The 27,006-nt window shown below is 35.7% G+C and overlaps 3 protein-coding genes across 3 annotated transcripts; 1 reads left to right on the forward strand and 2 right to left on the reverse strand.

Moving 5' to 3' along the window:
• Positions 1-36: 36 nt before the first annotated feature.
• Positions 37-5,230, reverse strand: gdpd3b (glycerophosphodiester phosphodiesterase domain containing 3b). The gene is made up of 10 exons (XM_067369414.1): positions 4,957-5,230; positions 3,435-3,477; positions 3,210-3,345; positions 3,092-3,137; positions 2,882-3,000; positions 2,209-2,298; positions 1,959-2,092; positions 427-486; positions 286-337; positions 37-193 (listed from the first exon to the last, which is right to left on the reverse strand). Exons 1-10 carry the CDS (start codon positions 5,099-5,101, stop codon positions 44-46), a joined length of 975 nt encoding a protein of 324 aa, XP_067225515.1. The 5' UTR covers positions 5,102-5,230; the 3' UTR covers positions 37-43.
• A 6,265-nt stretch (positions 5,231-11,495) lies between these two features.
• Positions 11,496-17,270, forward strand: tbx6 (T-box transcription factor 6). The gene is made up of 8 exons (XM_067369406.1): positions 11,496-11,565; positions 13,035-13,245; positions 13,350-13,617; positions 14,343-14,486; positions 14,619-14,689; positions 14,822-14,883; positions 15,063-15,324; positions 15,419-17,270. Exons 1-8 carry the CDS (start codon positions 11,496-11,498, stop codon positions 17,073-17,075), a joined length of 2,745 nt encoding a protein of 914 aa, XP_067225507.1. The 3' UTR covers positions 17,076-17,270.
• A 300-nt stretch (positions 17,271-17,570) lies between these two features.
• prodh2 (proline dehydrogenase 2) lies at positions 17,571-23,597 on the reverse strand. The gene is made up of 11 exons (XM_067369422.1): positions 23,533-23,597; positions 22,922-23,403; positions 21,590-21,780; positions 20,877-21,003; positions 20,390-20,461; positions 20,205-20,285; positions 19,975-20,118; positions 19,710-19,876; positions 19,345-19,455; positions 19,179-19,267; positions 17,571-19,082 (listed from the first exon to the last, which is right to left on the reverse strand). The coding sequence occupies exons 2-11, from the start codon at positions 23,162-23,164 to the stop codon at positions 18,901-18,903; spliced, it is 1,407 nt and encodes a 468-aa protein (XP_067225523.1). The 5' UTR covers positions 23,165-23,403; positions 23,533-23,597; the 3' UTR covers positions 17,571-18,900.
• Positions 23,598-27,006: the final 3,409 nt, after the last annotated feature.

Genomic DNA, 27,006 nt, shown 5'->3' on the forward strand with positions numbered 1-27,006 from the left:
ATAAAATTCTTATTCAAAGGCAATGTTTATCAGGCCCTTTGAGCTAATAAATAGCAGGAGGAGGAGGAGGAGGTTGAGGGTGTTTTTTGAGGTAGTTCGACAGGAGGGTCGGGTAGTCGCTCATAACGCCCGTAGCTCCGAATGCAAATGCAGCTTCCATATCTCTCTCTTCATTGCACACAAACAGCTGCACCTGAGATGCCAAAAATGAGATGAAATGAATGATTTTGCTTTGCCTTGGACCCGTTTTTAGCTTTACCAAACTGAGAAAAGTCACATATTCACCTGCAAGCCTCTCTTGGCCAAGTGTTCAAACAAAGATTTTCGCATGATGAGCCTAAACAAAGCATGGACAAACACAATCACACATCACAAGATTGAGTGAAAAACTATTCGACGGCTCTTTGTTAGATGAATGTCACTTACTTCTGAAGAAGCCACACAACAAATCTGTTCTTCAGATAGGATTCCTCTGGAATATATGTCCTGAGAAACACATAACTACTGCATTAGTATTAGTCAAATACAATTTATGGCAAAACAGTAACACTTTACAATGAGGTCTTAGCTAACAAATATATTTGTTACAGTATATTTAAAATAAGTATTCATACTAAAAACATCTTAATTGTTACTTTATGTTAGCTCAGGTCCATTAAATATTAATGGACACCCTTGCAGACTTGCTATTGGCTGATTCAGAGGTTAAGGTCAGCCATTTTGAGTTGACGTTATTGTAGTCCTTAGTTTACAACACTAAAGTCAGCACTTAAGAATCAGGCTTATACTAAAAGTTGCTTTTAGCTTCTTTATAAACGTTTCTTTCTTTTAGTAAACTCCTACTCTTTACTAAGAATTTTTTGACACTTATGTGAAAACTTAAGACTATTTTTAAGAGCATTTCTGAGAAGTTTTATACATACGGGCCCAGGTCCATTAAATATTAACACACTTTTGATTTAATAATGTATGGTATGTTGAAACTAACATTATATAAGATTTATAAACGTTTTAGAATATTTTTTATCATTATTATTTTTAAATTTAACCCAAATTTGGGTGAATATGGGTTAAATTTGGGTAAAAAAAAAAGGGTTATTTTTTAAAACAACCCAGCATTTTTTAGAAAAGAAAAGAAGTCAGAATTGTGAGATGTAAACTCGCAATTGTGGAAAAAAAAAAAAAAAAAGAAAAGTGATTCTGAAGTCATTTACCATTTTACAATTTTTTTATCCTATGATGAAAACTAGCTTCCATACTGCCCTGCCATTGCCTGAAATTTCCGAAAATTCTGAAAAACAGATGTGCTATTACGCATCTTCTGAAAGAGTACACAATTTCCCGATCAAAACATGCGAATAAGAACCAGAAACAAGCGATAAAAGAATTTCTTATGCACATGTAAAAAACACAATCAAACAGCATATAAATCAAAACTGCCTAACGTTAATAAAGTGTCAACCCAGAACCAGCTAGGACTGTGAAGCTTTTTTTTTTTTTTTTTTTAAATGAAACCCACATTCAAGTGTTGATAAAAACAGATGCATGAATCAAGATTTTTTTTTTTAAAGCAGACACTGCTGTTGTTTCTTTTGACATTTTGCATGTTCAGATATTCATACAACTAAATATTTTGGGGGGGCATGAACATTTTTTGAAAATGATCAAAAATTCTGCCATTTTTTTTTTTTCAAAAACGTTGACAGGGAATGAGTTAATATTAACAGTTACAACTTTGCATTAATATTATTAATGCATTGGTAAATGTTAAAATGGTCATTAACAAAAATAAATAAATGCTTTAGAAGCATTAGTTAATGTTAATTAATGTAGTTCACTCATGTAACAAATGAAACCTTATTGTAAAGTGTTACCATAAAAACCCACCAATAACTCTCAGAACGTTTTAAAAAACTTGGTCAGTGATGAAATTCCAATCCTTCCCACTTTAGACTGACCTGTTGATAATCCTGGGCAAGTAGTACAGCAGCAGACTTTCACCCAGAGGGAAAAAGGGAAGGAGCCCAGTATAGAAGAGCACATAAAGCAGTATTCCACGCCTCATAGTGAATGTATAGGGTATGGACGGGTTCTACACACACATAGATAAGAAAAAGATAAGATAAGCCAAAGATCTTTTACAGTGCTTGGAAATTTTGTATTAAGACGTCTATGATTACTGACCCCTGTAGGGACACACTACTGTACCTGCTTCTGACATTTAGCCATAACTTCAGGCTCTTCAGAAGCCCAAACAGTAATACTTTCTCTGCGATATTGTTTCACAAGACCAGAGACCTGCAGTAACATAAAAGTGATACCAAGTTATTATTCATTTCAATAGGTCCATTTTGATGTAGACAAGTAGGAGAATTACTAAATATAGAATATAGTATGTTGCAACAATCCTTATCCTAAAAAATGGTTGTGGCATGGTTGTGTTTCCAGTTTGTTTTATTATGCATTCATTTTATATTTTATGCATGTTGTTTGTGCACTTAATGTAATAAACCTTTATATGATAGTGTAATAGGTTTTAATTAGTCAAGATGTTGCGATAACTTTTGATCAGGCATTACCACCTGGGTCCTAAAGGAGACCCGATTCCTGGGGGGGGGGACTCGATTTCTCATGACTCTGGATTACATTCACTCATACTATAGAATGTAGATGTACCTACTACATCTTTTCTGACTACACTTCTTGTGCTGTGTATTTCAACTTGTGAGTTTGAGAGACCATTTGAACGAATCATTAAACATGCAATTAATTTGTTTGTGGTGGATGGTGATCTAGAAACATGCAACATTTTTTTAGCATTGTGAATTAAATGACAGTTGAGCCAGTTATAAGACACTGAATGTTGCAAAAATGATCTCACCTTTTTTATGAGCAAGTCATTGTTTTCTTTGATCTCAACCATCATTGGCATGTTGGGAAATTTCTTGAAGACATCTTCCAGCAACACAAACTTTCTGTCCTTCCCTGTACTGTAGTGTCCTAACACATTGCACATTTCATATATTACAAACGACTCTAAAGCACTTAATATTTTACAAGTGGACATGTAGAATCATAACAAAGGACTTACCAACATAAAATGTGACCTCGAGTCTCTCTTCATAGAGAGGCAAATCCTGAAACATAGAAAATAGCCGTCACAAATGATAACAGATGAAAAGAGAAAAATGAATGGTTAAAATGACCACCTCGAATCTAAGAGACGATATTGTTTTGTCATATCCTGTTTCTCTCAAAAGGTTATTATCATGTGAAACCACAACACAGCCATCCAGTGTGAGGTGAACGTCCATCTCCAACATCTCAGTGCCCACAGAGACAGCACTATCACATGATGAGACAAACAGATGGTTAAACTGGAGAAAAGGAGAGAGGAATGGAAGAAAAATAGATATAGCAGAAGAGAAACTCACTGTGTAAATGCTTCCATTGTGTTTTCTATCTTCTCTCCAGAGCCTATAGATAAAAAAAAAAAAGAAAGAAAGAATGATTTTATGTTCCAGGTCTTTTTGAGTTGTTGGAAATATAGATTTCACTTAAGAAGTTGTGGAATGTTATTATGACATGCAAATTTAATGTACAGACCCCAATATTTTGTCAGTTTCTCAATTACTCTCTGAGGGTATTTACATTTATGAATTTGGCAAATGCTTTTATTTGAAGAAATGTATGCTGCGATGAAGGCATGCAATTTTTATCAGTTCATACACATGAATTTTCATGTAATTCGAGCCAATGATCTTGGCGTTACTTATGCCATGCTATACTCTTTGAGCTTCAGGAAAAAAAAAAACTTTTTAATTTACATATATAATATTAACATTTTGTGAAAAACAAATAAAAAAAAAACTGGTTAAACACTATAACTATAAAAAAACGAAACAGTAATATACCATAAAAACTGCATTCTTTGTAATATTATTTGTCGTTTTTGAGAAAGTAACCTATTGGATACTTTACTGAAAAACGACATATATTACCCAGAATGCATTGTTTTACGGTGTATTACACTGCATTCTGGGTAATATTATTTGTCATTTTTGAGAAAGTAGCCTATAGGCCTCTTTTCTTAAAACGACAAATATTACCCAGATTGCATTGTTTTTATGGTATATTACTGTATTTCAGTACATTTTTACAGTTATTTTGGTAACACTTTACAATGAGGTTAATTAGTTAACGTTAGCTAACTACTTTAGTTAACATGAACTTATAATGAACAGCACTTCTACAGCATTTATTAATGTTAATTTCAACATGTACTAATACATTATTAACAAGATTTTATTAATGCATTATGTTGAAATTAACATTAATAAATGCTCTATAAGTGCTGTTCATTATTAGTTCATTTGAACTAATGTAGTTAACTAACATTAACTAATGAACCTTATTAGTTAATGCACTGTGAACTAACATGAACAATCAATGAACAACTGTGTTTTTATTAACTAATGTTAACAAAGATCAGTAAATACAGTAACAAATGTATTGCTCATGGTTAGTTCATGATAGTTAATACATTAACTAATGAACCTAATTGAAAAGTGTTACCGTAATTTTATTTTTGCGTGTACACTTTGAGTCCACTTCAGACATTCTATTAACTATAAGTAACTTTTTATTAACTACAACAACGTATCAACTCTCATTAACAGAATAAGATGACATGCACTTCCAAAGTTACTTATAGTCAGTAAAATGTCTGTTGATGAACATCAAAATAAAGTGTTGGTAGACATTAAGTAGGCCGTCTACTAATACTCTCATGACTGCCAGTTCACGTGTTAGTTGCTAAATTTTTTTAAGTGTGATTTTTGGTGAATTGAATTGAATTATGGTCAATTTGACAATTGTATACCCATATTTTTATTCTAACAAATTATTTAGATCAAAGCAATAAAACTTAAATTGAGAAGAAAAAAATTCACTTGCCTGCTCTGTGTGAAATGTGTCTGCAGTAGAATCCCAGCTGTTTCTTCTTATGAAGGATACATGGATTTCGTAGCAGGTACAGAGAACAAACAATATAAACTGCAACAGCGAAGCAGAGGAGAAGAATCGCGGTCAGTGCGTCCATTCTTAAAGCTCGAACTGGTTAATCGCTCACTAACTGCACTTTGACTCTCCGAACCGGATATAATTAAGTTAGAGTTTCTAGAAAGCAAATATCTACAGTATCAGCAGCTCCTTGAAGTCTTCCACCTGTTTTTACGTTGTTCAGTACTGATTTGCTCTTTCCTGCTTTGCAGGTTTTATGGCATTCATTCTGTGGAACGAACATGTGATCATGCATGAGAATTGGGTGTGTGGTCAAGTTCAGTGCTGATATCATAATGACAAAAATGAAAGAAATGAGAACTAAGATATCAAATCTCACATCTTATTACACTTCCGTTGAGATTGTGAAACTATATTACTGGAAACCTTAAAAAAAATAATCATTTGTTTTTGTGATCCCAGTAGAAAGGCTGATATTTTATCCTTTATTTGAACTGTCATGGTTTGTGGTCACAGTTTCAGATTGTCTCAAAGGTGCCACATGAATGTAACCTTCTGACTTGACAAAGTCCACACTTCTGCTTACTAAAACCAGAGCTGTTGGAGTAACACATGATGAGAATTTTCTAAGAAATTCATGACAAACATGTGAAGACATGCAGAACCTCATCCCATTTTGTTTATGTCATGATGGTTGGAAAATCCCCCATGTCATAATGCTCATATATGGTGTGTCCCTTGTGAAAAAGAACATTTGTACTTTTAAAAGAATACTTTGGTGCTTTACTTGTCAGACACTTCATTGCAAGTTATTTGAAATTAAATTAAAATGTATTACAGTTTAAAATATTATTAAATGCAGTTAGTTGAATATAAATATATTTCATAATTACACATTTATGTCTTTGACATATGGTTCAAGTGAACTGCTGAATGTACTGACAAGCATTTAACTAAAATATACTTTGCATTTAAAATATTAATAATTACACAGTTGTAATGATGAAGTTGCAAATTAGTACATTGAAAATATTAACTTATGAAAAAAAATTCAATATTAATTTCAAATATAATTAAATATAATATTGAATAACAGACTAGAGGTAAAATAATGGCATAATTTGCTTTTAAAAGTTATATTTTTTACTTAACTATAAAATGTTATAATTTTGCTGTAGTGTGTTACTCAGTTTTACATTTAATACTAATATTACATTAACCATATTTCATATTTTAAGGTATGTCAACTAACGAGCTAAAGCACCTAAGTTCTTGATTAACTATGTATTTGATATTACATTTAAACTTAATATATCTTCAGTGTACTAAATTACAGCTTAATTACATATTGTTTTAACACAATACAGTTGAAATTATAATCAAGTACCTTATATTCTCTTTAAAGCATGACAAATGATTATGAAATGTAATGATACTTTATAAGGTTAAGTTTTAATATGGCATTAAAGTGCAAAGTTATTTAAAGGTTTAAAAGAAACTACAAGTGCACCATCATTCAAATTAAGCACACTTCTTTTTACAAAGGGTGTACAAGCTCTTTTACGAATTTGATGAATTCAACATAATTGCTTGGATATCTAAAATCTGCCTTTGTGTTGTTTGAAATGTGGAACTATGCAAGCAGAGTTAAAGATAAGTTTCATACACCTTTGCCAAATATTTAACACAACATATTTGACCTGAATATGAACCGAACGTATTGACTAACTTTGGGTGATGGGTGATATGTTGAAGTGTACAAATGATTTTTTGTAAATTTGTATGTTGAGCTTATGAAATGTTCCAGTAGTTGGCTATCATGTAGAATCAAAGCTGAACAGAAGATGATTGAATCACAGAACAACATCGCTGTACTGAGTGAATAAGCAAACTAAGGTGTACTTTCTCATACTACACCGGACTGTTCTCATGAAATCGCAAAAGCTACAATATCTTGTTTAACCTTTTTCAACATGTTGGCATTAAAGAAGTTATCAGGTCATATACTAACTAGCTCGATATTCTGTTAAATTTTACAGTAAAAACAGCAAATGGTAAAAAAAAGAAAAAACAAAACTATTTAAATAAAATGTAATCATACACTGTAAAAAATGAATGTGATTTTAACGGTAAAATATTGTAAAAACACTACAGAAAAAACTGTAAAATGGTTAACAGTAAATTCCCGTACTATATACAGGCATTTATGCAATTTTTCACAGTAAAATGCTGTAAATTTTACAATTTTTATTAGTAAAAAATACAAAAACCATGTATAATTTACAGTCAAAATCTGTAAACTGATGTTCCCACAATTCCCTTTGTGACACTCCACATTTGAAAGTATTTTGTTTAAATAATCATGTTTCTTAATAATTTTTGTTATCAGTTATGTACATTAGGGTTTTATGTTACATCTTCTTTTGTTTAATGTAGGTTTATTGCATTATTTAAGTGTTGTGGGTTACCATGATGGTGTTTTGCGTTTGCGTGAATGACTCTTTGCAGCTTCTTTATATTAGTATATCATTCAGCTCATGGAAAAGCTACTTGTGATAAACTCTGACTCTTCATGTGGCTTTCTCTTTTACCACCTGCATTATTATGGTGCTTGTCAGTATATGTTAAAGATACAAAACAGATTTTAGTAGTAATGTGCATTGTTGAATTTATTGGTTTACATTCAAATTTTCTTAAATTACAGTTTTATACTGTAAAATTTAGTTTGTTCTGTAAATATTTACACAGTTTTTCTGTATTTTTTACACAATTATTCTGGCAACCACAGCTGCCAAAATTATTTTGTAAAAACTACGGAATTGTTTTTTACAGTATATGTGATGTGTCATGGAAATGTGCTTTTACTGCTTTCAGTGTAAATTATAAGGTAGTTCATAGTTTTTCTTGCAATTTTATATATATATATATATATATATATATTTTTATATTAGAGTAAAACTACATGTAATTTGATGTTTAACCAGTTTTCACTGTATAAAGAACTTAGAGTAAAAGATTTTATTGTTGAATTTGTAATTTACAGTAAAATTTTTCTTTTTTTTTTTTTTTTTATACAGTAGAGTAATTGATTGTAAATCCATTTAATACTTATTTCCTAGTACATACTTCACTTCTGTGTACAGCAAGTCAAGTAGTCCAAAACAAGAACTTTTGTTTCACAAAACACCTTCTTTGAATCTTTTGTTGGTGATAAAAATACCTCTGGCCTGTCTAAACCCTTTTATATTTATCAAAGATTTCGAGTTCGTTTTTACCAAATGAACAAAATGAAATGAGTTTGTGAGTGTGAAGTGAAACTAAGGGGCAGTGTTTTTAAATTTTAAAATACTTTAGTAAAGCACTTTATTTCAAGTAACAATCATTCACTCTTAAAAACAAATAAATTACATATAATGTGATGTTAAACCATTTATAGTTTTTCACTGTAATGGTATGGTAACTTGGTAAAAGTTTACCATTTAACAACTGATTTAACAGTTGTGAAGCTGCATATCATGTCAAATTGACCTCCTGAAATCTATTGTAGGAATTAACAGGAACAGGAACATGGTTAGCGGATTTAAACATGGTACAATTCACTATCCTTACACTAAAACAGCCTCGTTACAGCTAGTGTAGCATGGATGGAGCCCGATGTGCTACTGTTGCTTAAAGACACACACCTGGGCACTCATAAACACATTAGCTGCCATTAGGCCTTACAGTCCCTGTAAACTCTGAAACGGACACACGCTGTCGGCAGTAATGACATCCACCCCCCTCTGAGACAGACACCTCCACTTCCCCTCGCTCTCACAGCCCTCACTTTATCACGCGCCTGTGAATGAACAACAAAAACAACAACTACAACAACAATGTTAAGGTGAAGTAATGCTGAAGCAGTCTGCTGAGCTGTCAGAGTTTGGGTCTGGCTGTCTGTAGAGGTTAAGACATCAGAATATGACTTTTTATGGCACACTCGTAGGGAAATGGATCTAAACAGTATCAGATTTGGGTTCTTCAGCTTGTACTAGTAGCAGAACCAATGTGAATAGCCAGTACGCTCTTAAAAAAATAAGGTTTTCCACAGTGATGGAATAGAAGAAACATTTTGGGTTCCCCAAAGAACCTTTCAGTTTTTTACTTAATGTGAAGAACATTTTAATCTAAAGAACCTTTAGTTTCCATGGATGTTAAACATTCTTCACAGAACCATAGATTCCAAGTAATAATTGCTAACTCAAACAATATGGGTCATAAATTCAATATCCAGTCGCTTACTTACTTGGTGGAGAAGAATATATCCTCAAATGAACAGAGCTGCTCACACTTACATGGTAAAATTCTACAAATGATTTGTACAAAACAATTTGAAAGCTTGAAACCAAACTTACAATACGAAAGTTAAAATTTAGACACATATCAAGAACCTGTTGATATTAGGAGCTCCAGAAAATCAATAATGAGGTGCTTTAAAAGGATTTGACAAAAGGGCGGGAATTAAGAACCCTAAACTCAAAGCAAAAAACATTTCTTTAGGAAGATATGGTTCTAAATAGAACTATTATTATGTGTAAAGAACCTTTAAAGAGCTATGTCTTTTTTTAAGAGTGTAGGCAGTTTAATAAAAAGAGTGTCATCATCCAAAGCAGTTGCTGCTTTTTAAAAGACATTTGTATGCAGCGTCTGAACCCTTGTGTTTACTTTAGAGACCAAACTGCAGCAGTAAGACCAAACTGTCTGTCGTACGCCTCCACCTGCAACCCACCCCTCACCACCAACTGAGAGTGAAGGACTGAGCTGAGGGCAAAGGCCAACATTAAACAAGATATCAAATCCTTTTTGTATAACCTAACTATAAATCCAGTATTCCTCATTCGGTCAATGTTAAATCCATATATGGATAGCAGTAGTGGTACAGACAGTCCATATATGGTTGTGCCATTGCATCATACAAGTTTTGGCATTCATTTTCATTTTTACCTTCCTCTTTTCTTGTGGGAAATCAACCTTACATCAGCTCAGTTAGCTGGTAGATCCACGAGGTCTTAGTTTAAAAAAAAATTAATATAGGATAGTGTAATATACATTTTCCAAACCATGCGGGAATGCTTGAACATATAACATAACATAACATAACATAACATAACATAACATAACATAACATAACATAACATAACATAACATAACATAACATAACATAAAACATATAACATAAACATATAACATAACATATAACGTGACATAACATAACATATAACAACACAACACAACAACATAACATATAACAACATATAACATAACATAACAACATACCAACATCATATAACATATAACAATATATAATATAACATACATAACATATAACAACAAAATATAACAACAACATAACATATAACAACACAGCACAACATACCATAACAATATATAATATAACATACATAACATATTACATGACATAACATAACATAACATAACATTTAACGTAAAACACATAGCATAACAACATATAACAACATATAACACATAACATAACAATATATAACATCATCATATAACATATAACAACATATAGCATATAATATAACATAACATAACATACATAACATAAAACATATAACATAACAACATATAGCAAAAATCTCAACTATGTCACTGTTGTTTTTAATCATACTGTACTGTCTCTGTTATAGCTCATATTTTTTTTTTTTATCATAATTTTTTTTGGGGGGGGGAATGCTGTTTTTAATATATATCCTCAGGACAAATTGTTTATGTTGTAGTTTTAGATAAATTTGCCACACTCAAGGAGACATATGAGATTACTACGGTTATTTTCTCGGGAGGAACATCTAAGTAGTGGCAGACTTCAGTGATAGTCTCCAATTAATCCCATTACTGTCTAGGAGAATTATTCAAGATATTAAAGAAATATCATTTATGACTTTTTTGTGGGTCAGTAATGTGATGCAGAACAATAAGAATCACAGATATCTGTCATTTCAGACACAACCCAATGTCTAAAAGCTTCTAGCTTTAGATTTTTCTTACAGTTTTAGCCATTTGAAAGTTACAGTCAATAATGAAGCAGAAATAGTTCATTGATGTTTTAGGTTTGATGTGCTAAGCAATGTGTGTGTGTATGAGAAACAGACGAGTGTTTATTTAGCCAGTGTGTTAAGACCAGGAGTGCTGGGCCCAAAAGATGGACCCTGAAGAAACAGAAGAGGAGGGATGAAGTGTGAAGACCTCACCATTTGGTAAACGTGTGAAGGTGCACTCACCTATATAATACACAAGGAGACAAACGCAGAGGCATTAGAAGAGAAGACACAGAAAGAAACAGGCTGGTAAGAAGACAGCAGAAGACTTTGAAACTATTTCTCCATTATGAAAGCTCAATGAGCGGGGTGTTGATTTGATACTGATAAACTCGAAAGTGAAGCAAGGACAAAAGGACGTCTACTAGAAACATGCTGGGTGTGGAAATGTACCCTAGTTTGGCACTAGGACCTCAGAGACTGAGCGACTGCTATTATAGAGGTAAGAGAGAGTTCAGATCTTTCAATGCAATGGGAAAAATCATAGAAGGGAGCAGAAATGTGCATGCATTTAATTTAGTATCTGAGTGTTTATAGCATAAAGGTTCTAAAAGGAGGTTTTCGCAGCGATGCCAAAGAACCACCATTTTGGGTTCCCCAACCAATTCTTAAAAGAGACATTTTTTTTTCTTAGTGTATAATATAAAGACCCAATAAAGAACCTTTTGTGCATAGGAAAGGTTCTGGTTCCATGGAACCAAAGATGCCAAAAAGGAACCTTTATTTTTAAGAGTGCTGAGTGGTTGGAAGAACTAAGTCTCAAATATTTACTCCCCAGTTTCACAGACAAGGTTTAAGCCTAGTCCCAGACTAAAATGCATGTTTGAGCTGTTAACTGAAAGCAACTTGCACTGGCATGTCTTAAAATATGTCTGCCATTGTTTTCTCTCAAGATGCACCAGTAATGTTTTTTTCTAAGAAATGTTTATAAAAGCTACTTAAATGTCCTAATTCAACTAAAGCCTAATCTTGGCTTAATCTTGGCTTAATCTAAGAGCTGTCTGTGAAACCAGGCCTTAAGGTGATGATACACGGGGCAACTTTTTGAGCAATGTTGCCAGGTGATGTCACCGAGTGATGTTCCTCGGGCACTTTCCCATTGAGAATGGGCAACAAATTTCTATCTGGATACTTTAGATTGAAATAAGTTTCCCATTCTCAATGGGAAAGTGCCCGAGGAACATCACTCGGTGACATCGCCTGGCAACATTGCTTGAAAAGTTGCCTCGTGTATCATCACCTTTAGTGTTGTATAGAAATAAGCAGTGCATTAGAAGAAATTTCCAGTATGTTTCACTGATAAAACACTCATCAAGCTATTATTAAACACGTTGGGACATCACAGAAATTGACGTCTAGCTCTTTAATTAAAAAGGTTCCAAAATTGGCGATGCCGATTTCACTGAAAATCTTTTAGTGAACAGTTCTTAAAATAACCATTTTATTCTCTAGTGCACTCTAAAAAATGATGGGCTAAATATGGACAAACCCAGGGATTGGGTTGATTTCACCCAGCCATTTTTTTCAAACAATTTTGGATTTATTTTTTTAGCCAGCAATATAGCAATATCGAAAAAGGCATGTTTTTGTTAACCCCCAAATAAGGGCAAATTTGTGGGGTATTTTATGCTGAAACTTGACCAGACCAGAGACTTAAATTACATCTTGTGAAAGAGGGCATAATAGGTGCCCTTTAACCCAATCTGCTGGGTTTGTCTGTATTTAACCCAGCTTGGGTTGTTTTTAACCCATCATTTTTTAGAGTGTATAAAGGACATTTTAATAATCTAAAGAACCTTTTCCACTATAAAGAGCCTGTTGTGCAATGGAAAGTTTCCATGGATGTTAAATGTTCTTCATGGAACTGCTAATTCTTACACACTGCTTCCTGTCTGCCCATCTCTCCTGTAGATCGCGAACCCTCAGCACATGTTCCGTTGTATCCCACTACATGTGACATGGCAGCCCGTGGGCTTCCCCCTCGACTGCTGCAGCCACCTCCTGCCACTGCAGAGGCTCCTGGGACTCCAAAGGATAATGTCAAAATGGAGCTTGAGAATGCGTCACTGTGGAAACAGTTCAGCACCGTTGGCACTGAGATGATTGTCACTAAGAAGGGCAGGTGAGCACATTTTGAGCATGGGAAGAATATATGCATCAGCAAATCCTACGACACATTTGGTCATTTCATTGTTTTAACCTTTCTCATCCTTCTCTGTTTCTCAGGAGAATGTTTCCACAGCTGCGAGTGAAGCTGTCAGGGCTGAACCCAACTCTGCGTTACATTCTTCTTTTAGACATTGTACCTGTTGATTCCTCTCGCTATCGTTTCCAAGACAACAGCTGGCAGGTGGTTGGCGGCGCAGAGGCTCGGCTGCCAGACCGCGTCTTCATCCATCCAGACTCACCTGCAACAGGAGAACACTGGCAGAATCGAAGCATATCCTTCCACCGGGCCAAACTCACCAATAACACCCTGGACGCACAAGGATATGTGAGTAAAAAGGCATCTTTCAATACCTGTTTTAAAATTTTCTATAAAGGTACACTCTAAAAATGCTGGGTTGTTTCAACTCATGTTCAAATATGGATAAACCCAACCATTGGTTTAAATGTTTAAACCCAATGGTTGGGGTTGTCCATATTTGACCCAATCGTTTGTTGAAACAACCCAGCATTTTTTTGAGTGCTACAATTATCCTATTATTTTTAATTTTGGTAACACTCTATAGTAACTTTTAACAGTGTAATATGTCAACACAGTAATGGGTAATTAAAATGAAATAGAATACTTTAAAATAGACACTTCTATAATATAAATTCAAATACAGTGGCTCCAAAAACAATTTGTGAACTTGAATGAATTTCATTGCATGAATAATACGATCTTAAACATATTAAACAATGTTTGTGAGTGTAAAAAAAAAAAGGATGCAAGACGTATTCATTATTGAACTGTTTATCTATTATTGTTTTAATAAAATGCCATTTGGTATGCTATTATGTGATTTTTTTTAATACCCAAAATGTTTTTGAGTCACTGTATATTCACATTTGAACTATTAAGCACTATAAAATGTTTGTTCATGACATAATAATAAAACACATTATAAAGTGTTGTTTATGTAATGGGCATCATGACATTATGTTAAACATAATTCCCCTGTGTCTCAGCAATACCACAACTGTAGTCATGATTTCCCACACTCTTTTTTCTAGATCATTCTCCATTCCCTACATCGATACCAGCCACGAGTCCATGTGATCGAAGCCCGCGATGTGCTGATGTGGGGAAGAGCACAGCACTCTTTCACCTTCCCTGAAACACAGTTTATTACAGTCACTGCATACCAGAACAGCAAGGTGAAAGCAAAATTTCTCAGATAAATATATCAAATACATTTAACACTATGAAAAAGTACATATTTTTTCTCCATTAGTACACAATTCCTGACTGTTTTCTTGAAAAATATTTTTATTCTTATATTCTCCTAGATCACTGAACTGAAAATAAACTCAAATCCTTTTGCAAAAGGCTTTAGAGAGAATGGCATGAACTGCAAGAAGTAAGTTAAACACATAAACACCAATATTAATTAATAATTAAATAACAGTATACATTATTTCTTAATTATACACAAATACCTCTTAAGACACCTGAACTGAAAGCATAATATTTTTTCTTTTGTTTTCCTCAGACAAAGGGAGGCAAGGCTGAAGAGGAAAATTACAAGCAATCAAGAGGAATCTTTGGATATTGGTGAGGATCATGATGTATTGTTTTGTAATCTTACAAAACTAAGACACAAATAAAAATAGTGTCCAAGTTTTGTTACCAAGTTTTTAATACTTAAATTTGTTCTGTTCACAAAATAATACTTTACTACAAAATTTTTTTCTTGGTTTCTCCTGCTTATGAAACACTTTTCCCTCTTTCAGAGTCATGTGACCCATGTGATTCCACTGAGCTCCTCCCACAATCGGTGGAACTCCCAAGCTCCGCCCTCACCATCATAAACTCCGCCCTCCCAATTACAGATTCAGGTTTTCATACAGAAGTACCATCCCTCCCAGATCAAACAGTCTCTAACCAACCACTTGTCCTTGGACAAGCATTCTTGACCGCTGAGATTCCCTCTTCAATGGAAAGTCAACCACAGACAACCCCTGAAAATAATGTAAACAACACATTGATGGATGGGTAAGTCTATATGCTTATGAACAGCAATTTTTATCAAACACTTTTTCAATGTTTTTGAGCAGGGTATCAAAGACAGTCTTACTTTTTGTTACAGGTCTGGTCAAATGATGGGCCTTTCTGAATACACATCATCTTTCCCAACTGCTCAGCTCAGTTCCTCATCACATGCATCAGTGCCTTTGCCTCAGTCATCTTCCATCTATTCCATGGTGTCCTCTACACAGAACTCTGACCTTGAGCTCCCCCAGCCCTCCACAATTTCATCAACATATTCCTCTATACCTTCATCAGACTATCCTGGCTTAAATTCCTCTACGACTATGCCCTCCTCTACGACCTCTCCCCCTGGCTCTTCGTACCCTCCCATCTCTCACTCCACCTCTCCACACCTTCTCCCCTCATCTTCCTACCACTCTATTCTTCCGACTGACCAATCCCAAGACAACCTAAGTCCCCATACACCTACAAATCCACCTTTCCAATCTATCCCCCCCTCTTCTTGTCAAGGTTCTGGGTTAACTATTGACCCTGGCCAAAATCAGGTGGATGACAGTGGATTGAACTCATCCAATGAAACAACTCCTGCTATCCAAAACCCAAACCAAACAGCCTTTCCCTTCCCTCCAGTTCAGTCCTCAAACGAACCAGACCCAACATCCCCTCCATGTCAAAGTCTACCCCAATCTGCCCTACCCTTCCAACCGGTGTCGCAGTGCAACCCTAACCCGATCCACACCCCTTCTGACCCAAATACGACACCAACTGCATTCCCCTTCCCTCCAGCAGCACAGTCCACCCCTAACTCTATAATGATGCCTTCCAATCCAAACCCATCAATCTTCCCATTTCCCCCTGTTCAACAGATCTCTAACCTCAACATGAGTACCCTTGGATGTACTCAAACTCCAACAACTGGTTCTTTTCCAGTTTACCAATCCTCAGGTCTGAGCACTATTTCAGCAATTCCAAACCCAGTTCATCCAACAACTGGATCCTTCTCCTTCCCTTCCACCAATGTTATCCATCAAGGACCTATGCAGTCGACTACCAACACACTGCACCCTACCACAGCATTCCCGGTCCACTCATTCCCTGCATCTCTGCCAAAACACACTACTCCTGGCTCTCTCCCAAACCCTGCACCAGCAACATCTCACACTTCTTACCCCTTCGCAACTTCTATCCCATCTGCTCCACATCCTTTCCAGAGTTTGACTCTTCCCCCATCTAGCTCGATCCATGGTGTCCCTGCGATCCCGAATCCAACCCAAATTCAGTCTACCTTTCCCCAGTCATACCCTAACCCCTCCTTCCCTCATATTCCATCACAAGTGGGAAACCCCTCTCAAATCAACTCCCAGTCCTTTCCCCCAATCCAATCCTCAAGTACCTCTCAGTTAAATCCCCCGGTTCCTCCAATCTCAAACCATTCACAATGTCCTAACTCATCAAACGCATACCCTTCTGTAGCTCCCACTGAGATAGGCACCTTCTCGCAGCTCAATTCTGCTGCCCCCTATTTACCAGATATGGTACTGCACCCTTCCTTGCTCCCTCCTTTTGATCCCTCACTCTCCTCTTCTGCTCCCCCATCCCTTTATAACCATTTTCCTTCCTACTCTCTCCGTCTTTGTCAGGATCCTCGATCCTCCCTGCATTTACCCCTCAGGCATATTTACAGACAGCCACAGCATTCCCATGCTCATGGTCAGGGGCCCTACTTTGACCTTGGTGGAAGAGCAGTTTTCTGAGGATAAATAGAAAAATAACATGTAAGGCAAAGTTTGCAAGTATACTGCATCAATTAATGACTTTTGCTCTGAAGATGATGAAAGCACTGCACATTTTATGACTGCATTGGAGGTTATGTGAGACAAAAAAAGACAAACCCAAACATTGTAGTTTAAAATGTAAAACTTCTTTGTGTTTATGGTTGAAAAATAAAATCTTATCTGTTCATGGGATTGTTAGAAGGTTTTTAGTAATTTTTTATCCTAAACAATGTTTGATGAAGTTGAATAATTCTGTATATTTTTATTTCTATTTGTATTCATAAATTACAAAATAAAGTTTGAATGAGTTTAACTGTATTTGTTTTAATTTGTTTTTAAAATTTGTACACTTTTATACACTTAAACCACACTTACATTTTCGAATGTCATTGCATTAGGATTACATACCAAAATGTGAAACCAAGTGGCATTTGCAAACTAACTCTGCAAGACCTTTCCTCAAAGTCCCCTGGATGTCCTAGCAAAGTAACCATATTGCACTAATATAGAGTAAAAAGTCACTGCACATTAATAAACATTAATTGTAAATATACTTAACAACATAACAGTGCTCCTCATCCTCATTATGAAATAAAATCTATTAGTAAATCTAATTTCATTGGTCAAATACTTAATGAGGCAAACAGTTAACAGGTTAGTTTGGTTTTGCTCTATTCTTCAAATTGTAAGATAAAGTCACCCACTGAAATGCTTGACAAAAAATTAGGATATGGCTGATGCATTTTGCCAGACAGACACAAGAAAAGATAAGTGACTTACATGCAATTGGGTGCAGATAGTTAAGAAAGTAGAAAGTATTAAGGTAATTTTATTTTACAGTGCCGTAGTTACATGTTACTACATGTACTTACTATTGTGATAACAGGAAATTATGCATAATTACAAGTAACTAACCCTAAACCAAACCCTGACTGTAACTGTAACTCTAAGTACATGTAGTTAATTAATATTACTCAGTACTTATTACAATGTATGAGTAATTACAATGTAACTATGGCACTTTAAAATAAAGTGTAACCAGTATTACACATTCAAATTGACAGAACATGACCTTAAGAATATAAAACAAAAACATTTGAACAAATCTGTGAAAACAATCCATCTCTCTCACAGTATTTTAACCATCAGCTCTGAGTATCAGTTAGGGTTGAATCCAGTTCTGCACAACATTTGCTCATGGTCAGGTGTTGAGAGTGGGTGTTCGTTAGAAACTGAGGAAAAGTCATTAAAGTCCAGGTGATAATTACCTCAACCCCCTCCTTCATTTTCCCACCTCCATTGATTTCTCTTTCCTCCTTTTCCATTTGGTGATGGACAAAGAGAGGGTTTAAAATAAGGTTAGGTAAACAGCACTCAAGCACAGGGTGGCGAGAGAGATACTTCAAATAAAATATCAAACCACTTTTCTAACATGTACTTATTTGATTTTTACATTGTGGTTGTTCTTGAACTGACAACCAAGGCAAATACCACTGAATGTGCAGGGTGATGAATTTAGGGTTTCTGATGTGGATTTTAATGTAATTTGGACTGATGAATTGTGCATTTTGATTCTAAAGCAATTTTATTTAGTATGACCAGGAACATCATTAGGAAAGGGCCAATCTTGATTCCATGTGCACTTCAATTCTAAATCATCAAAAAAGTCCACTAGAAGGCACTATTTTCCACATCTTAGAATGACTTCTGTCTTGAATGCAAGGCAGTAATTCGAGTTAGGATGTATTGAAAGTCTTTTGCCACTTGCCCTTTACCCTGAATTTTTTTCTCTTTTGGAGTTTTTCTATCTGGCCCCTGAGATCTTTTCTTTGAGTCTGCGTCGGAGCTCCTGTCTGAGTAGATCTCTTTCCTTACGGATTCCCTGGAGCACAGTGCGGTTCTCCTGAGCCCTTCGCACCAGATATGGCAGTGTGTCGTCCACTGAGCCGTACGGCACTGACTTGTACACTGAGAAACCATGCTGGGCTGAGAGGAGAAGATGAATTTGAGAATTGAAGGGTGTTCCAGAGAGGCAAGGAAATGAATTCATTCAGTGCTATTGAATTAAATGAGACTTCTTACCTAGAGTAAGAGACACATGGTCACACATGCCCAGCAGCTGACCAAAACAGACAGAGTTTCCTTCTCTTTGAAGCCCCAACTCTTCCATCCTAAAATACAGAAACAACATACATATAAACGGCTGATAATGATTTGTCAGTGGAATGGGCGGTTTATGAAGATGTACCGTGTCACTGCCCGTCTGACTGATTCTTCATTGTGAGTGGCCACAATAATCATATAACGTTCAGGTTTCTCTGAAATGAGGTTCAGCATGATCTGTAGACATCCATTATAACTGCAAATAAATGAAGACAAAAGGCAAAACACAAAATGCAAGGGAAGAAAAGTAATTGTATTAGATTTTAATACATAAATTGTGGTTTATACATTTTATAGATCACTATACATCACTATAAAAAATGTCATGATGTCAATCATAATCTTAAAATTCCCTGATATTTCCAGGTTATTAATTCCCATGGAATCTGCAAAATTATTACTTTTTTTTTTTTACCCCATATTTAATGTCATTTGGAGTCTAAGAATCACCTGTCATTAGTATGTTCCCATGATTCATGAATTGGATCTGTTCGCCCTTCTTTTTGGGCTAGTTTTCTCTCTTTGTCCATGTAAGCACCTCTGACAAGTTTAACACCAATACAGAAAGCCTGATCAATGGATGTCTGAATGGCATCAAGTAATAGATTCTTTGATTCCTGTATGTGAAGAAACACAGTATATCTGTAAAGCCATTAGAGATACAGATTGTGGTTTTTATACATTTTTTCACTAAATAATGAAGGCTTGTGGCAACCTTAAGGTAGCACTGATATGTGTTCCAGATCCAGGCGCTTTGTTGATTGAATTTCTTCATCATTGCCATGGTGATGAGTGACAGGGCAGGATTCATGTAAGTGTACTCAGCATCCACCAGAACACGGACTTTATTAACACTTGCCTATAAACACAGTGTGTGTAGTATGTTTGATCATTTCCAACATTAATGTTCTTTTAGCTTTAATATTTTGTCAACTTTTTTGTTACCTCTCCTATTTTGTTGAGTCTCCGAAGGCCTAATAGTAAGTGTGTGTTTTCACTCTCAGTCAGACCAGGAAACATGACTTCCTATTGGTTAAAAAAAAAACCATCTAAAGCAATAAGAATTAAATAAACAGCTGATTATAATAAGCTTGTGGTGTACTACAGAAAAAAAGGTAAAATATCTGTACCTCTCCCTCCATGGCTCTCACAAGCATGTTCACATCATACTGCTCTGTCTTCAGCAGAGACGTCAGCTTAACCTGTACAGGAATTAATAGAGTCACTCATACTGCAAGCAACATTTATAGAGAGATAAACATTTCTAGTAAGAAAAAGTAATGTTTCTTGAGCAGCAAATCAACATATTAGAATGATTTCTGAAGGATCATGTGACACTGAAGAATGGAATAATGATGCTGAAAATTCAGCTTTGCATCACTGGAATAAAGTACATTTTAAAATATATTCAAAGAGAAAATGTTTCAAATGTATACTACTACTGTTGTTACTGTATTTTTGATCAAATAAATGCAGCCTTGGTGAGCAAAAGAGACTTCTTTCAAGAACATTAAAAAAATCTTAATTAACAAAGATTAAGGTTCTTTGTCTGATACATTGGAATAATCTCAACTCATAAGAATCAATCTTTATATTGGGATGAGAGGAAACACCCACACACAGCTCAGGGCTGACTAGAGCTGTGATCTTCAGCTGCATCATGGGATTCTTACTCCAGCCGTTAATGTGAGACATGCGGACACACTCCAGCATGGCCGCCAGGTTGTCTTCATATCGCTGTTCCCTGCAGATATAATGTGGGCCAAGTCAGTACTCGCTGACAATGAAATGTTCTACAATCCTACCACTTTATAAATCAAACTATAAACTATATTACAAACTATATCACATCACTACAAATTCACCATAATTCCTAGAAATCATTGTACAATATGGTAGAAAAGGGCTGAGAAATGTATAATGTGGAGCTCCAAGTGCAGGCTCACTGGCTCCCACAGCGCAGCTCAGCCTCTGGGCTTAGTGGGTCTCATGGTGCAGCTGCATATCTGGGCTCAGTGGGCCTTGTGGTGCAGCTCATCATCTGAGCTCAGTAAAGCCCCAAGTGTACTTCAGTTCTGACAAAAATGCATAGGTGAACAGCAGAAAGCAATGGGCCGGGGCAGTGTTAACATTTTGCGAACAAATTCAATTGTGCAAAAAAATTCAAGTTGGAAGTTAATTTATATATATATATATTTTTTTTTATATAAAACAATGGCACTGTATGTTTTGTTTTTACAAAAATATGCCCTCGTATAGGCAAAAATGCACTTTACCCATTCTATGCTGTCTGATTTATTGTATTTTATGGCAAAATCTGAATGTCTTACCCAATGCTCTCTCCTAGGTCCTCTTCAATGGGGACGGCTAACATGGGGTGGAGCCCCAGCGAGCTCATTTTTTGCATGCAGTCTGCAATCTCACATTCTGTTTCCCCAGCAACAAACTGAGCATACACAGATGGGCGTACAACCATGGAGAAACCTCGCTTACCCAAAACCACCCTCGTGAAGGTCATCAGCTTTGTTAGACAAGAGATAACAAGAACCATTACTGCAATTACATGTTGTCGCTACACACCATAAAACCATTAGTAAAAATTCAAACATCAATTACAATTATGATAACCTATATTCTAAATGATACTATGGCATATGTAGTACATTCTATAGAGACAGTGTCTGTTCCCCGAATTGAAAGAACAAATAGTTTACAACAGGACAAGATAATAGTGAATAGATTGCTACTTGTAACAGGAGAGCCTCTCCTCAATATTAGTAACTCTCTAGGTCATGCAAGAGATAACTATTGGCCAGCTCTTTATATAAAGTTAATGAAGTGTTTGATTAAGATGGTTCTGATCCTACCTGTCTGACCGTTACCATTTTGATTGTATAAATGAGGAAGCATCTAATCTTACAGCAGTCAAATATGGAGTGCCTCAGGGATCTATATTAGGCCCTCTGCTGTTTTCATTATACATACTACCCCTTGGAAATATAGTTAGAAAACATGGGATTAGTTTACACTTTTATGCAAATGATACTCTATCTCTATACTTTTGATAGTACCAAGTATCAAAATCTACTAGAGCATTACGGATCCTAAACTCTGGAATAGGCTTATTGAAAATGTTTGGGGCTCATACGCACTCTCTATATAAATCTAGACTAAAGACACCTCTCTTTAGCCAAGCATTCACATAATGCTTCTCATAAACTACAATTATATCTGATGAAATTATCATATTTCGCCTAAAATGCTCTGGCACCCCAAAGTAACTACAGATTGCGCCAACTCTAGATTGGATATAGTCTTTCAGATGAAGTGACGCTGACTATTATGAAGACTTCAGATGACTCCAACTTTAGAATGACAAACAAAACTATTAAAGTTTATCGTTTTACTGTAATCATAACGATTTCAAGTTGTAATCATTGCCTAACATCTTCATGATATGTGTGCTTAACTGAATACAGGATGTTTACTAACCACATAACTAGTATTTTACCACCATATGGACATTACTTTGACACTCATTCTGTGAAGCTGCTTAGAAACAATATGTATTGTTAAATGTGCTATACAAATAAACTTGGATTAGCAATTATGTTTGTTTCATTAGTGGTTTACAAAAATCTAGATGTTGCTGATGTCCTTACCTTTCCACAGTTGTTAACCAGCGCAGGGAACGAGCAAAGCCTGAAGACTCCGAGGGCTCGGAACAGCTCCCAAAAACTCTTCACCTTGAACGCTTGAGGATCCTCAAAGGTCAGAAAGCCAGGTGATGAGGGGTTACAGAGGTCTCCACCACGTTTTGCGGCCGGGGACTGCGAGGCAGCCACACTCTTGAGCCGCACAGATATTAAACGACTTAACACTGGTGGCCGGAGAAGAGAACACATATCTACTGCTCTCACAATTCTTAAAGAGAGGCTGTTTTTATGAGACAACTATTGATCAATGCACAGATCTAATCTTAAGAGTCGCAGAAGTGACACATTGCAGCCGTTCTATCAGCAGTGCTTTAATATTCAGTTAATGTGTGTTGTATATATTCATACATACAACTCCATCTACACATACAGACCAAAATGATTTGGTTTCTACAGACAGACCTCTACAGACCAAACATCAGTGTCACCTGTAAGCATATAAACATGGAAAAGAAGCAGGAAAAAGATTCACTTTAGAGTCCAACTCTGTAAAAATTGTACTAAAACAGAAGTAGGGTGTAAATTGACAGGAAATTAAAAAAAATAACTTCTCTCACCTATAATTATGGACGCCAAGACCAACATATGCAAGTTCTGTGCAATGTTACCAGTGCAAATAAACACAGGATGAGAGCAAATGAATGGGGCAGAGAGAGGGGAGGTTCATTTTAGGCATATTGGTTAATGAATGATGTGCCGTTTGAACTTTGGGACATTAAGGGGAAGGGGTAGACACATTGTGCCCCAACTTCTTTGCAAAATATGACACAACATCAATAGGTAATTTTTAAATGCTTGACAAGTTGATATTTGGTACAAATATTTCAAATTTGGTACACTTTGAATGTGGAACCACACTGATATATTTACTGGTTAATAACCACTTTGAAGTCACAGCATATTTCGAAAAAGCATTGATACTGCAATTTATTAATTTAGGATACACACACACACACACACACACACACACACACACACACACACACACACACACACACACACACACACACACACACACACACACACACACACACACACACACACACACACAAAAAGATGATAAGCAAGGGAACTGAGCAGATGTCAGACTGACCTTGGATCTTGGGAAGGAGATGCTGGTGTTCAGCAGAGTGATGTATTGGACAGAAGACTGTGCTAGACTTTGCCCTGAACAGTCAATACTAACAAACAAGAGCCAAAATTAACTCCAAACTCCCTTCAACTTTTCAGTTACTCTGAAACATTCAGAAAAAAAACTGCTGTGTCTGCGACTGTTTCAGTGGTTTCGAATGCAATGAGACTTTTAACATCGATCCTCTCTTTGTTTTACCAGCATTATATTAATATGACTGTAATCAAACTTTCTGTATCAAGTTGGAAGCACTGTCCGTAAATAATGTTTTACAGACTTTTTCTTCTGTGAAATGAATTCATTTGACCTTTGAGTCTTGAGATCTGTTCCATTAGTTATATTTTGTTTAGTGGTCACTGTGCTTATGGTCTTCTTCATTGGCTTAAAATGGCTCATCATATGGCTTAACAGCATTTAGTAAATGTTTATATAGGTCAAGAACTTGTAGATCAGTGAAGGTGTGTGGGTTTTGTGTGGGAAAATGTGTTTTGTTTGAACACCTGCTTTCAAAAAAACAGATTTCCCACTATACCTGCCACAATCATGGATTTATGATCACCATTATCATACAAATGATTGTGTAATTATTTGATTCTGTTTTGGTCTTGTTACTTGCAGTGTAAGCCTAACACATTATTATGTATTCTTTAAGAATCATATATAATAATAATGGCCTATATCATTTACTTTAATGCTGCGAAAATTAATTACATTATAAAATAAGAATTGTGGAGTCCACACCACATCTATACATATGAGAGTATTTTGGAAACACTTTGAGGACAAATTTCTCCAGTTGATGAACAATACAAATATTGACAGCCAATCAGAATCCAACTCTAAAGAGCTTGAGCATTTAAAGTGACAGGCGACTTTAGTTTGCGTAATAGTGTGTATAATAAACAGAACGTTGTGCATTTGTGTTAACGGGCCGTTACATACTAAATCATAACTGACATTTAAAGTCATAATTAAGACAAATCATAATTATCAAATAAACTAAAAACTATGAGTAAAAATTTACGTCATTTTCTGCATTTCAAGGCATGCAATACTGTAATTTTGAAATGACAACATCAGAGAATTACAGGTTATGGCAACAGTATCAATGTGTACATGAATCTGCAGCGGTCAAGTGGTACAAGCAGGTACATGTAAAATTCCCAGTTTATAAGTTGTAATTATGAGCTCTACCAGGATGCGAACACTTTTTACAAGTTTTTACAAGTTGAAATCTTGTAATTACGGCAATTTCGATTTTTTGTTATAATTGTCAATTTCAACTTGAATGACTGTCATAATTATGATATTCATCTCATAAATATGACATAGTATGTCAATTATGATTTACAAAAGCTTTTTTTTTTTTTTTTCGCAGAAATGGGCCTCCATAGTATTAAGACTGAAAGGTGACTTTTTAAAGCAATATTTGAGTAGTTTCTTCCATTACTTCATGTTTGCTTCATCAAAGCATATTGCAAATGAACGTTAAACAGGTTTACAGATCATTTTCATCATATTCTACACCACAAAATGGGCTCAGTGCTCATTTCAACAGGAATCCCTGTGATTTTAAATTTCACATGTACGATTTTGCAAGTTTTCAAGCCACTGCTTGGCTTGAAAGCAAAGTCTGTGTATAATATATACAGGTGCTGGTCATATAATTAGAATATCATCAAAAAGTTGATTTATTTCACTAATTCCATTCAAAAATTGAAACTTGTATATTATATTCATTCATTACACACAGACTGATATATTTCATATGTTTATTTCTTTTCATTTTGATGATTATAACTGACAACTAAGGAAAATCCCAAATCACCTGCAAAGGCCTTTAAATGGTCTCTCAGTCTAGTTCTGTAGGCTACACATTCATGGGGAAGACTGCTGACTTGACAGTTGTCCAAAAGACGACAATTGACACCTTGCACAAGGAGAGCAAGACACAAAAGGTCATTGCAAAAGAGGCTGGCTGTTCACAGAGCTCTGTGTCCAAGCACGTTAATAGAGAGTCGAAGGGAAGGAAAAGATGTGGTAGAAAAAAAGGTTACAAGCAATAGGGATAACCGCACCCTGGAGAGCATTGTGAAACAAAACTCATTCAAAAATGTGGGGGAGATTCACAAAGAGTGGACTGCAGCTGGAGTCAGAGCTTCAAGAACCACTACGCACATATGCAAGACATGGGTTTCAGCTGTCGTATTCCTTGTGTCAAGCCACTCTTGAACAACAGACAGCGTCAGAAGCATCTCGCCTGGACTAAAGATAAAAAGGACTGGACTGCTGCTGAGTGGTTATGTTCTCTTATGAGAATAAATTTTGCATTTTCTTTGGAAATCAGGGTCCCAGAGTCTGGAGGAAGAGAGGAGAGGCACACAATCCACGTTGCTTGAGGTCCAGTGTAGTTTCCTCAAGTCAGTGATGGTTTGGGGTGCCATGCTATCTGTTGGTGTTGGTCCACTGTGTTTTCTGAGGTCCAAGGTTGTATACCAGATAGTTTTAGAGCACTTCATGCTTCCTGCTGCTGACCAACTTTATGGAGATGCAGATTTAATTTTCCAGAAAATCTATGGGGTATTGTGAAGAGGAAGATGCGATATGCCAGACCCAAGAATGCAGAAGAGCTGAAGGCCACTATCAGAGCAACCTGGGCTCTCATAACACCTGAGCAGTGCCACAGACTGATCGACTCCATGCCACGCCGCATTGCTGCAGTAATTCAGGCAAAAGGAGCCCCAACTAAGTATTGAGTGCTGTACACGCTCACACTTTTCATGTTCATACTTTTCAGTTGGCCACGATTTCTAAAAATCCTTTTGTATTGGTCTTAAGTAATATTCTAATTTTCTGAGATACTGAATTTGGGATTTTCCTTAGTTGTCAGTTATAATCA

The sequence above is a fragment of the Chanodichthys erythropterus genome, chromosome 19, assembly GCF_024489055.1.
Source record: "Chanodichthys erythropterus isolate Z2021 chromosome 19, ASM2448905v1, whole genome shotgun sequence".
Lineage (NCBI taxonomy): Eukaryota > Metazoa > Chordata > Actinopteri > Cypriniformes > Xenocyprididae > Chanodichthys > Chanodichthys erythropterus.

Excerpts from the sequence above, each read along its gene's own strand:
- prodh2 (XM_067369422.1), bottom strand. The coding sequence starts at position 23,164 with ATGTGTTCTCTTCTCCGGCCACCAGTGTTAAGTCGTTTAATATCTGTG. Across the intron at positions 19,456-19,709 it reads TGGGAACATACTAATGACAG|TTATAATGGATGTCTACAGA; the intron begins GTGATTCTTAGA and ends ATTTATTTGCAG. Across the intron at positions 19,268-19,344 it reads GTCAGACGGGCAGTGACACG|GATGGAAGAGTTGGGGCTTC; the intron begins GTACATCTTCAT and ends TCTGTATTTTAG.
- tbx6 (XM_067369406.1), top strand. The coding sequence starts at position 11,496 with ATGCTGGGTGTGGAAATGTACCCTAGTTTGGCACTAGGACCTCAGAGA. Across the intron at positions 13,246-13,349 it reads ATTGTCACTAAGAAGGGCAG|GAGAATGTTTCCACAGCTGC; the intron begins GTGAGCACATTT and ends TCTGTTTCTCAG. Across the intron at positions 14,884-15,062 it reads AGAGGAATCTTTGGATATTG|AGTCATGTGACCCATGTGAT; the intron begins GTGAGGATCATG and ends TCCCTCTTTCAG.
- gdpd3b (XM_067369414.1), bottom strand. The coding sequence starts at position 5,101 with ATGGACGCACTGACCGCGATTCTTCTCCTCTGCTTCGCTGTTGCAGTT. Across the intron at positions 3,346-3,434 it reads ACAATGGAAGCATTTACACA|TGCTGTCTCTGTGGGCACTG; the intron begins GTGAGTTTCTCT and ends ATCATGTGATAG. Across the intron at positions 2,299-2,881 it reads ATGACTTGCTCATAAAAAAG|GTCTCTGGTCTTGTGAAACA; the intron begins GTGAGATCATTT and ends ATGTTACTGCAG.